At 47.7% G+C, this 12,684-nt stretch overlaps 1 protein-coding gene across 1 annotated transcript; it reads left to right on the top strand.

Annotated features, from left to right (window-relative positions):
- The first annotated feature begins 1,894 nt into the window (after positions 1-1,894).
- On the top strand, positions 1,895-9,366 carry ZDHHC12 (zDHHC palmitoyltransferase 12). Its single transcript, XM_081897053.1, has 5 exons — positions 1,895-2,055; positions 3,779-3,915; positions 4,924-5,010; positions 6,932-7,098; positions 8,239-9,366. The coding sequence occupies exons 1-5, from the start codon at positions 1,950-1,952 to the stop codon at positions 8,549-8,551; spliced, it is 810 nt and encodes a 269-aa protein (XP_081753179.1). The 5' UTR covers positions 1,895-1,949; the 3' UTR covers positions 8,552-9,366.
- The last annotated feature ends 3,318 nt before the right edge of the window (positions 9,367-12,684 follow it).

Here is a 12,684-nt window from a genome sequence, read left to right as displayed (position 1 = left end):
GTTGCTACACTTCCATCCAGAGTTGCAGCGGCCAGGAACAAGCAATCTCCAGACCACATGAACTCAGCACTCTCACCTCTGGGACTTTCCTCTGAAGAAAGATGGAAAGAGAAGAGTTTCTCTCCCTTTCTCCTAACACTGCAGGTTGTGGGCATCCACTGAAGCTGAACATTAGAACATTCAGGACAGATCAAAGGAAGAGCTTATTCATGCAGCACATAGTTAAACTGTGGGACTTCTTCTCACAGGAGGCAGTGGTGACCAATTTGGATAGATTGAAGAGAGGATTAGATAACTCCATGGAGGAGAGGTACCAGCCATGATGGTTGTGTTCTGCCTCCATGGCTAGAGGCAGCAATGTTCCTGAAGACCAGCCGCTGGAAGCCACAGGAGAGGTGGATGCCTTTGATCTTGGGTGCTGCTTGCAGGTTTCCCACAGGCATCTGGTTGGCTGTGGCAAGAAGAGGATACTGGGTTAGACTAGCCATTGGCCTGATCCATCAGGTTCTTATGTTCACTGCCTCAACTCACAATTACCTATGCAGGATGAATAGATGTGAACGAGATGGGGTCCTTCCTAGTGCTGTTTCACAAAGGCCTTTTCCCTCACTGCATTTTACTTAAGGTATCTGTATATGAAAAAATTAAATGGGAACGTGCAGATCAAGCAGGTGTGCTCATAAGTAAACTGGAATTGCCTCCACCACTCTCATGGGCACAGCCAGGATTTTTGTTGGGGGGTGGAGGACATTGTTAGGGGGGACAGATTCTTAGATTTGTATTGATTGGGGGGTCAACTGCCCCCCTGCTCCCCTTTGGCTATGCCTATGATCACTCTTATCCAGTGTCCATTCCACAAAACTGTAGCAAATGGGTTGCGCCAAGCTCACAATAAAAATGATGAACCCATCATGAAACCAGTTCAGAGCCTGAATGCTGGAAGGTTCAAAGCAGACAACAGAAGATACTTCTTCACTCAGTGCATCAGTGGCTACCATTAAACAAAAACGTGTTGAGTTCACCATTGGGTCCCCTCCTCCGTGACTGAAGCTCTGAGGAACAAGTCTCCTAACGCAGGAGTGGAGAGTCATTTCCACCCTGAAAGCCAGGTGCCACTTGGGGCACCTTAAAGCCAGAAGAGGGGAGGTGGAGCAGAGCAGACTTCATGGCCATGGAGGAAGTCACTGGCAGAGCATGAAAGGCAGGGAAAAGCAAACTTTCTGAGTTTCTGGTCCATGGTGTCTCCCAGATTCAGAAACTCCTTGCCAAGAGTGCAGAGGAGGGGAGCCTAGGTATGTCTCTGATTGCACGCTGGACAGGGTACAAGAAAACACAAAACAAAAAAACGTGAAAGGTGCTCTGGCTCTCCTGGAGATTCAAGACTGCCCCCGTCACCAGGCAAAGATGGAGACTGCAGGCCAACCCTGGAAGTCTGGCAGCCTTAGTGTGGCCTGAAAGAGATGGAGGGCTGGGGAGCAAGCAGGTGTCCAGCAGGACTGTTTGGACGCACCTCTGTCATATATTAATGATGACGTCTGCATTTGATGAAGGGGCTCCTGTCCATGATATATTATTATTATTATTTTAATTTCTGCATCGCAGGGGGTTGGACTAGATGATCCCTGGGGTCCCTTCCAACTCTACAGTTCTATGGTTCTAACGATAATCAGAATACTTCATTGCTACTGTTATTTAAATCATTAATCAAAAACGACTGATAAGATGCCACAAAGCTCCTCGGCAGCCCTTCACTGCCTCAGCGAAGTCCGCCCCGCCCCTCCCTTCCAGACTTCGGATCCAACTCGCTACATTCCGCCTCTGACGCTAGCCAATCGCCACGCTTCTTCCATGACACACGCCCCGCCCGCTTCTCGCAGTCTCTTTCCGCCTCTTCCCGCAACTTTGTGGCCGGCTTGGTTGCGGAGCTCTGTTGCTCCCGGCAGGCAGCGATGATGGCGTGGAGAGGGGCGCGGGGCAGCGGAGGTTTCATGGTCCGGGCAGTGTACGTGGGGCTCACCTGCGGTGTCCTGCTGGGGCTCTTCCTCTACCCTACAGGTGAGGCAGTCTCTCCCTCTCCTCCCTCTCCGTAAAAGTGGGGCGGTAGGATCAGGACCCCTAGGGTTCAGATCTGCACTCAGGCTACAGAGGAAGCATTCTGGCACCCCAAAAAATCTTGGTTTGGTTTCAAAACGGGGGAAGATATTAAGTTGTGTATTTTTCTCGATAAACCTTAATTATTATTATTTTAATTTTTTAAATAAAATAAAACCATGGGTAATTGCGGAAGGTTTGTAAGTTCAGTGGTGGAACATCTCCAGAGCTGGGAATCTCCTTTGCCTGAAACCCGGAGAGCAGCTGCTGCCTGTCAGTGCAGACAATACTAAGCTAGATGGACCAGTGGGTCTGACTCTGTATGAAGGCACCTTTCTGTGTAGCATGCTGAGTGGCCTTAGTCTAGCCCAGGGTGGTCCAAACCTCAAGGACTTTTTTGGCAGCTCTCTGCAAAATTTTATAACCCTCCCCCCCTCCGAGCTTCCCCACAGTGATAGAGCTGGGCAGGAGCGTCAAATTTTGTCCTGCCTGCCCCCCCCCCCAGCACGCAACAAGGCAGTGTGGGGCTTGTGGGTTCTGTGTCGAAGCACTTTTGTGGCCCACTTGGTATTAAAATTTCGGCCACCCTACTCTACAGAGTTATTGGGAGCGTAAAGGGGTGGGGGTGGGGGAACCATCTGCCCCTGCCCTACATTCTCAAGAGGAAGGAATAGAGGGGGCTATAAATATAACAAATTTAAAGACGTAAGAACCTAAAAGAGGGTACAATTTCTTTTCTCCTTACATGCCCAGGCTGCAGTTGCTTTTTTTTATTCCGAAATAAATATACACGGGGGGACTTAATGCAGAGAGCTGGAGTTGCAAGATAGTCTGTGGGTTGGGTTGTGACTGAGGGCAGTGGGGTTAAGGGGGGAGCACTTTGCACGTGGTCAGAGGTAATACGGGTTTTCCTCTTCCTCCTCTATTTGTTTACTTTACCAAAAGACGGAAAAGGGGGATATGAAATGCACAGATGGATAGATTTTACAGCAATGATGAAAACATGGGAATGTTCTGTCCCCCCAATATAAGTATTTGCCTGTCACTCAAAGGACAAGCAGGGACGCGGGTGGCGCTGTGGTCTAAACCACAGAGCCTAGGACTTGCCGATCAGAAGGTCGGTGGTTCGAATCCCCGCAACAGGGTGAGCTCCCGTTGCTCAGTCCCTGCTCCTGCCAACCTAGCAGTTTGAAAGCACATCAAAGTGCAAGTAGATAAATAGGTACCGCTCCGGTGGGAAGGTAAACGGCATTTCTGTGCGCTGCTCTGGTTCGCCAGAAGTGGCTTAGTCCTGCTCGCCACATGACCCGGAAGCTATACGCCTGCTCCCTCAGCCAATAAAGTGAGATGAGCACCACAACCCCAGAGTTGTCCGCGACTGGACCTAATGGTCAGGGGTTCCTTTACCTTTACAAAGGACAATCATGTTGGAGGTGGGGAGCCCCCATAGCAAGGTTCTGTTTGTCTCTCTTTCTGCAGCTGCTACCTGCCTTACCTTGGATAGTGGAGGCTGATCAGTGGTCCAGGAGGTGCAGGGCTGGCCAACTGGGACACTTCCAATAGGAGTGGATGCCTTGCATCTCTGGGAGCTCCTTCCCAGGAGATGCTGGGTTGTTTATGGTCAGAGCCCCCAAAACAGAATCATGTACAGTACATTTTCCCCGTGATAATTTCCCTTCTTTTTCAGACCTGCAGAGGCAAGAAGAGCAGGGAGACTTCCTCCAGCCCCTCTTGTTCCTCGCACTGGTTCTCTGCTCCATGTCGCTGTACTTTGTTGTCTCTCTCATGGACCCAGGATACGTTGAGCATGATGAAGAGGAGAAGGTATGTCATGGGAATGGTGTTCTACTGAGTCACTCCATTAGCCCATCTGTCTCAGTACAGTGGTACCTCAGGTTAAGAACTTAATTTGTTCTGGAGGTCCGTTCTTAACCTGAAACTGTTCTTAACCTGAGGTACCACTTTAGCTAATGTGGCCTCCCGCTGCCGCCACGTGGTTTCTGTTCTCATCCTGAGGTAAAGTTCTTAACCAGAGGTACTACTTCCGGGTTAGCGGAGTCCGTAACCTGACGCGTCTGTAACCTGAAGTGTCTGTAACCTGAGGTACCACTGTACTGACTGGCAGCAGCTCTCTGCACGGTTTCAGGCAGAGTTCTCTCCCACCCTCAGCCCAGCCTAGAGAGCTGTTGGGGATGGAACCTAGAACCTTCTGTGGGCAAAGCTTGAGGTCTACAATGGAGCTACAACCCTGTGCCCTAAGAATGAAGTAAGATTCTAGCCCTCATTGTCCAGAATAAAGAGTGGAATTAAATAGGAATGCAGGAAGCTGCCATAAACGGAGTCACCTAGCTCATCATTGTGTACACTGATTGGCAGCAATGGCTCTCCAGGGTTTTGGGCAGGGGGGGGTCCTCTCCCAACCCTAGCAAGAAATGCCATTGGATACATTTAAAGCACATGTCTTCTCTTCAAGAATCCTGGTTACAGTCATTTGTTAAAGGTGCTAGGAATCATAACTTTCTGTGGGGTAAACCAGAATCCTTTGGGGGAAGCCATGGGCTTTAAATATGGAGTGTGTGTCACATTAAATGCTTTAGACCAGCCTTTCTTGACCTGTGGGTCCCCAGATGTTGTTGAACTATAACTCCCATCACCCCTAACTAGCAAGGCCAGAGCTCAGGGATGATGGGAGTTGTGGTCCAACAACATCTGGGGACCCACAGGTTGAGAACCGCTGCTTTAGACACTCCTCCATTCCAATCCCTAAATGCTTATATTCTTTTTTCCCTTTTCCTTCATCTGGACTCTTTTTTATTTTTTTGTTTCTGGTAGGAACCTGTAAGTGATGAAAAGGAAGCAATGAACTCCGAGGAAGCTCTAAACCTCCGGCTCCGGCGCTGTGGCTACTGCTTGCTGAAGGTAGATATTCCTTGAAAAAGAGTCTTTTTCAAATCTAAAAGCCAATCATACAAACTCTTCCATTGTGGCCTGGCTGGTTTGTTTTGAAATTAAAAAATTTCCTTCTGCCATTTCTGAATTAAACAGAGAGGGCTGATTCTCTCCCTGTTTCCTGGCTTCCTCTGTAAAATTTTATTCCATAATGAAAGATCCTTTCTCACAGCCGGGAGTGTTATTTTTACCCTTATCAGTACTTTGTCAAGGACACTCCACTCAGCTCAATAGAAAAAAAGCAGTACTTCCAGCCTACTCCCTCCCGCTCTCCCACATTTCTCACAGTTAGATTTTTGCAATTATATATTCAGATCTTTACAACCATCAACATCAAAATAAAAAAGTTTTAATGTCCAGAGCAGTAGATTAATATTGTTACTTTTATTTTGGGTTCTATTTAGTCCAATATTAACAATAAAAAATCCTCTTCTTTTAATCTTAATTTTTGACCAGCTGGTGCCTTTTAGTGAAATAATGCGCAATTATAATTCCCTTGGGTTAGATGTCATCAACAGTTAACTAAATGGGTGTATCCCTGTTCCAGTCAGTCCCAGATCTCTCTTTTAAGGTTGCCCCCAGCTGCTGCTGCTGAAAGGAACCTCTGAAGACCCCCCACCATTAATCATTGCACATTGCATCCATCTCAGTCTGCTAAGGCCTTATTTGGAGGAAATTTCCTGATCCTATGCCAGACCCTCAGCCCAGCTAAGCTCTGTACTATTGACACACCACCAGCAGCACTTCAAGGTTTCAAGCCAAGTGGTCTTTCCCAAGCCCCTACCTGGAGATGATGACTTATTAAAATTAGATATATCAGGGTAGTTCACAACATAGAAATGCAATATAAGAACACAAAATACATGATAAAAACATGAACAAAAAACCCCCACAAACCAATACCCCTTCAACACATTCAAAACAGATATTAGATGTTAATCAGCCAAAGGCCTGGTTAAAGAGAGACATATTCACCTGGTGTCCAAGAATATGTAATGAAGGCACCAGGCGAGCTTCCCTGGGGAGAGCATTCTGCAAGCAAGGAACCTCCACTGAAAAAGACCTGATCTTGTGTTGCCATCCTCTGGACCTCTCCTGGAGGAGGCACACAAAGAAGGGCCTCAGAGGATGATCTCAGGGTCTGGGTATGGAGAGGGGTGGTCCTTGACCTATTGTGGCCCTGAGACATTTAAGTCAAAACCAGCACATTGAATTGGGCTGGGAAACTAATTAGCAGCCAGTGCAGTTGAGCCATGATTGGTGTAATATGTTCACACCAGCTGCACCAGCTGAAGTTTGTGAACCATCTTCAGAGGCAGCCCTATGTATAACGCTGGGGATTGAACCTGGGACCTTCTGCATGCTCTGCCGCTGAGCTGTGTCTCTTTCCCTAAATATGAACCAATATCCCAGTCCCAATGGTTCTGAAATAAAGGGTGGCTTACATAGGGATATAGAGAGCTGCCTTCTCTTGAAGACTGACCATAGCTCAGTCTTGTGTTCACTGCCCATGGTTCTCCACAGTTTCAGGCAGGGGACTTCCTTAGCGTTACCTGGAGATGCCATTGGGGATTGAACCAAAGGGGATCTTCTACATGCAAAGCATATGGTCCAGCACTGAGCCATGACCCCGCTCCCCTAAATATATAGTAAGATCCTAGCCCTCATTGTTCAGATGAATGGGGTGCATTAAAAAGGAACCTAGGAAGCAATGCCTTATACAGAGTTAGACCCTTGGACCCATCTAGCTCAGTATTGTCAACACTGGCCAGCAGCAGCTGCCTCCTGGGTTTCAGGTGGGGTGGGTGTGGGGTGTCTCTTTCCCAGACCCACCTGGAGATGAAAATGTAAGGAAGCACAAAAACACATCCTGTTCTTTTCTATCTCACAGCAGCCAATGAGGGCCAGGCACTGCCAGGCGTGCCGGCACTGCGTCCGGCGCTATGACCACCATTGCCCCTGGATTTACAACTGCGTTGGGGAGAGGAATCACCCATTCTTTGTCGCCTATTTGGCTGTTCAGCTTGTGGTTCTCTTGTGGGCGCTGCCAGTGGCCTGGTAAGAAAGCTTATGGCTGGAGACCCCCAGACATTAATTTTTTTTATTGGTGTGTGTATGTGTGTGTGTGTAACAACCATAGAACCATAGAATCATAGAACCGTAAAGTTGGAAAGGATCCTGAGGGTCATCTAGTCCACCCCCCTGCAGTGCAGGAATCTCAACTAAAGCGTCTCTGTCAGATGGCCATCCAACCTATGCATAAAACGCTCCAATGAGGGAGAGCCCACCATCTCCGGAGGGAGTCCTTTCCACTGTCAAACAGCTCTTACCATCAGAAAGCTCTTCCTGATGTTTAGTCGTAATTTCCTTTCTCGTCACCAGGGATGAAAGAATAGTCATTATTTCATTCATCCATCCATTCGTGGGAACCTCACACAACATTAACTGACCCAGGGCACACCCCTTTCCTCAAGACACACCCCCTTGCTGCCCTGCTCCACCCGCTCATAGGACCAGTGGTGTAGCGTGGGGGGTGCAGGGGGGCCAGCCGCACCGGGCGCAACATCTGGGGGGCACGCTCCACGGGTTAGGGGGCACAAAATCCACGGGTTAGGGGGCGCAAATTACTTGCCTTGCCCCGGGTGCTGACAACCCACGCTACGCCACTGCATAGGACTGAGAATTCTCCCTTGATTGTCTTGAATGTCAGAGGTGTATTGGGATCGGTTGGAATAGAAATAACATTTTTGGGAGAATATTCATTTTTATCGCCAAGATTCTCCCCATTAATGATACTTGCATTCTGCCCCGTAAATCTAAGTCCCTTTAAATTTCCTTCCAAGTCCTCACATAATTATCTTTATAGATGTTATGATTGGTTACCAATAGCCACACTCCTAAGTACTTCTCTTTCCCCCTCAATTTTCCAGCTGGTACGGTAATTTCCCCTAATTTCTTTTTGGCTTGATTATCCATGTTCTTAACTAAGATTTTGGTTCTGTCTTTATTTATTTGAAACCCGCCAATTTTCCAAAATCAGTTATCTCCTTTAATAACTCTGAGGCACTTTCTAAAGGTTGTTCCAAAGTTAAGACAATATCACCCAAGAAAGCTTTGGTTTTATCATTTTGTGAATCTTGCAATAACTCTGATGTTGTTCCTTTTTTTTTCCCTCCACCACTTAAAAAAAAAAAAAAGGTCTGGGCTTGATTTTGCGCATCCCTCATGGGCGTGGTTTCAGTATAACCTGCTCCTCCTTCTCTCCTTCCTCGTGGTTGCCATTTTCACTGTGGTGATGACTCTGCTCCTGGGCTGCCACCTCTACCTTGCCTCCCACAACACCACCACCTGGGAGTTCATGTCCCGTCACCGCATCTCCTACCTGAGAGATTGTGAAGTGGAAAACCCCTTCGACCGAGGAATCTTCCTCAACCTCTGGCAGTTCTTCTGCGCCTGCCGCCTCGTCGCCTGGGAAACCCTGTACGCCGAAATGGGAGGACACACCGTGTGATCGTGGGCTGGGTGACAGCCCCCAACCCAGGACTAAGAGAGAGAGAAAAAGCTGTTAGCCAGGTGGAAACAGATGTTTGTGTATTCTCCCAGCAGCTATGGAACTGAGGGGGAGAGGATCACTTTTGCCAGTAGCTTTCCTACATATTTCAGCAAAATATGTAAAAAAATGGCCTTTCCCCAAAAGCCAAGATGGAGTGAGCTGTTCTGAGGTGTGTCCTTTGAGAAAGTGAACCCCACAGACCCCGCTTTCAGACCTTGCTGCTCAAACTGCTTTTTGGGGAGAGAGATGGGCAGGGGAGCCAGGAAGCCTGGTCCATTTGGGAGAGTGGGCTGCTGCCCAACTAGCCTCAGTCTGCCCCCCACATGCCTTCCTTAAACCCCAGCAAGGAGTGGCCCTGCCTGTCCTTGGCTTTGGTTGCACTTATCATGGCTTCCCCGCCTTCTGACCCAATGGGCCCCACCACCATGGATGGACCAAGAGGACGAGGCCATATATTGAAGACCTACTTGGAGTTTTGTTTGGGGTGGGGCAGGGTGTGCCTTCTGTCAAGGCTGGGCTCACTCTTTTTTAAAACAAAGAGCTATGTTCCCAGTATTCCTCCAGCATTTCATGGCGTGCCTTCAAGAAGTAGGTCTCAGGGACTAAAGCTTTGTTTAATAATTCTTGAGGTCCTCTTGGGAGCCTCTCCTCAGGAGAGGAGTTTAAACCTGTTTCTGCTTCTTCAATAGGAGGGACAATTTTTACACGCTCCATTTCTACATTCTGTTTTTGTAATCCTATAAAATTTAACATTATTAAAAGCTTAAACCTTGGTTCTTGCTTCTGGTCTCCCCACCTCCAATGCAACTTTCCCCCCAAAAAACTGTCTTCCTAATATTTCTACCTCAGTTTCCAGACAGGTTGTTTTTTAAAAGAACAAGCCTAAATTTATCTCTCACCTGAAGATTAATTCGAGAGTTCTTAAACTGTGGCTTTCTATTTGATTTTGGCCCTTTTTGAGCCTGAATCTAGTGCATGTCATGGTGGATTGAATTTTTCTCAACTTTTCTCAAGGAAAAAAGAAAGCTGCCTAATTATTGAGTCCAGACGATTCATCCCCTGCTCAGTATTGTCTACACTGACTGGCAGCAGCTCTCCAGGGTTTCAGGCAGGGGACATTCCCAGTCCTACTGGAAGATGCTCTGCCATGGAACATAGAATCATATAATTGTAGCATTGAAAGGGACCTCGAGGGTCATCTAATCCAACCCTCTGCAATGCAGGAATCTCAACTAGATCATACATGACATATGACCAGCCAACCTCTGCTTAAAAAAGAAAGAAAAAAGATCCCAGTCCTCATGGTCATGAATAAATAACAGATTTAAATTCCAGAAAGAAGCTAAATACTCTGCTTCCACATTCAAAAGTTACATCATTATCACAACATTCCTTAAAAGGAAGAAAACTATTCTGACCCAGTGAGAATGAATCTGAGCTCTAGCAGGTGCCTGGAGACAAAGTTAAGTCTTTGAACCTCTGCCCTTCTGAGGTAAGAGGGTGGAGATGATCCAGAGGAGTTAGGCCCTTGACAAAGTGGCCCAAATCAATAGCCCCACCCAATGTGGTGCAAAGGGTGTTTTCACAGTCCTGGCAAAGAGGGCATCCCAATTGATCTCTTGGGAAACAGAGAGGGAAGAAAAAACGTAGGCTGGTAGCCAAAGCTACTCTTACTCAGGGCAGACCCAGGGAAGTCAATGGAGAGGATTAAGGCCCCAATTGCACTACAGTGGTACCTCGGGTTACAAACACCTCGGGTTACAGACTCCACTAACCTGGAAGTAGTACCTCGGGTACTTTACTTCAGGATGAGAACAGAAATCACGCAGCAGTGGTACCTCAGGTTAAGAACGGACCTCCAGAACGAATTAAGTTTGTAACCAGAGGTACCACTGTATACATTTCAGGCATCATACCACTTTAAACAGTTGTGCCTACCCCAAAAGCATCCTGGGAGTTTGTTCTTGGTGCTGAGAATAGTTAGGAGACCCCTATTCCCTACGCAGGGCTACCATTCCCTGCGAAGAGGGATTGATTGTTAATCCATGTGGGAAATTACAGCTCTGAACACCGCTTGCAAACTACAGTTCCCAGTATGCTTTGGGGGATGCTTTGTTTCTCCTACAGTATGTTGGTTTCAGTCATATCAACACTCACCAGCTGGGTTTGCTATTAGCGAGAGTAAAGAATAAGAACTGCCAACATAGCCATCATCTTAGCATTTATGTGGCCTATTTAATGTGTTCAGTGTGGGCCATAATTATATATTTTGGTTATGTCCACTCCACACAGACTTAAACACATGAACCTTTGCCAAATTGGTGCATTCCAGGTGTTTTGCACAACACCTCTAGTTGTCAGCCCCCGCCAACATGGGGGGAAATAAATACTGGATTTCCCAGGAAAGCTACAACTAAATCCAGCAGTACTGTTTTAGCAGTCCTGGGCCAGTGATTCATTCACCCTCAGACTAACCTATCTCAGAGTCCTAGAACCATACAGGCTGAGTAGAGCCTACAGAAAGGTGTTTTTTCCATAGACAAGCAGTGTTGTATAGTGGTTTGGGCAATAGCTGTATGTTCTGGAGAATTCCCAAGCTCCTTTGCTCTGCTTTAGCTCCTACAAATGCCCTGTGTGGATATGAAATACAGTGGTACCTTGGGATGCGAACGGGATCCATTCCGGAGCCCCGTTCGCATCCTGAACGGAACGTAAAACACGATGGCACGTCTGTGGGTTGTGTTTCGTCGCTTCTGTGCATGTGTGTGACGTCATTTTGAGTGTCTGCGCATGCGCTAGCGGCGAAACCCGGAAGTAACGTGCTCTGTTACTTCAGGGTTGCCGCAGAGCGCAACCCAAAAGCGCTCAACCTGAAGCACATTCAACTCAAGGTATGACTGTATGTCTAAACCACCTTCATTCACATTCAGAGAGACAGTGTGGTGTAACAGTTCTAGTGTCAGATTATGACTGCGAGAGATCAGGGTTCAACTCCCCATTCAGTCACGAAGCTCACTGGGTGACCTTGGGGGCCAGTCACTGCCTCTCAGCCTGACCTACCTCACAGGATTGTTGTAGGGGGTTAAATGAGGTCTAGGGCCTGGGAGGGGATGCGCGTGGCGCTGTGGGTTAAACCACAGAGCCTAGGACTTGCTGATCGGAAAGTTGGTTGTTCAAATCCCGGCGACGGGGTGAGCTCCCGTTGCTCAGTCCCTGCTCATGCCAACCTAGCAGTTCAAAAGCACGTCCAAGTGCAAGTAGATAAATAGGTATTGTTCCAGCGGGAAGGTAAACAGCGTTTCCATGCGCTGCTCTAGTTCACCAGAAGTGGCTTAGTCATGCTGGTCACATGACCCGGAAGCTGTACGCTGGCTCCCTCGGACGATAAAATGAGATGAGCGCCGCAACCCCAGAGTCGGTCACGGGGTCCCTTTACCTTTACCTTTTAGGGCCTGGGAGACCAGTGTTCCAATCCACCACTCAGCCATTAAGTTTACTGGGTGTGATCTTGGGCCAGTCACTGCTTCTCAGTCTAAACTGCCTCACAGGGCTGTTGTGAAGATAGAAGGTGTGAGGAGAAGGCCCAGGCATCAGTGTTGGGTAGGAATGGGCACCAGGAAGGAGCTGCCTGTGGAGTTAGCCACTTTGAAATATGCACTTCTTACAATTCACGCTGCTGAGCGTATGTGAGGATAAAACATCAGGAGACACAAGAACCTTTCACTAAACAGGGAAAAACACGTGCAGGGAAACCCCCCTCACCCCTAACATCCACTGGACATATCCAGAACATCGCAGTTGGCAGCAGTGTCTGGGCGGAAATTGTTGGATGTCCGGGGAAATCCAAGCTCAACAACTTTTCTGTCTGGATTTTCACTGTTTGAAATATGGCAACACTAATTTCTCCCTAGAACCATGAGGGCTAGGAACCAGCTCTTCTTTTAAAAAAGGAAAAGGAAAAAGCAAAAGTCAGCCTTCCCAAATGTCATACATAGCTAATCTTGAAATACCAAAACAATGAAGGGCTTATACCTTGACCCGTTGTCAGGCCTTCCCTTCAGCAGTTAAGGAAGGCTGTTATAGGAAGATAC

The sequence above is a fragment of the Podarcis melisellensis genome (genome assembly GCF_964234715.1).
Source record: "Podarcis melisellensis genome assembly, chromosome: Z".
Lineage (NCBI taxonomy): Eukaryota > Metazoa > Chordata > Lepidosauria > Squamata > Lacertidae > Podarcis > Podarcis melisellensis.
The sequence above is the reverse complement of the archived record's forward strand: the minus strand, read 5'-3'. Positions and strand labels throughout refer to the sequence as shown.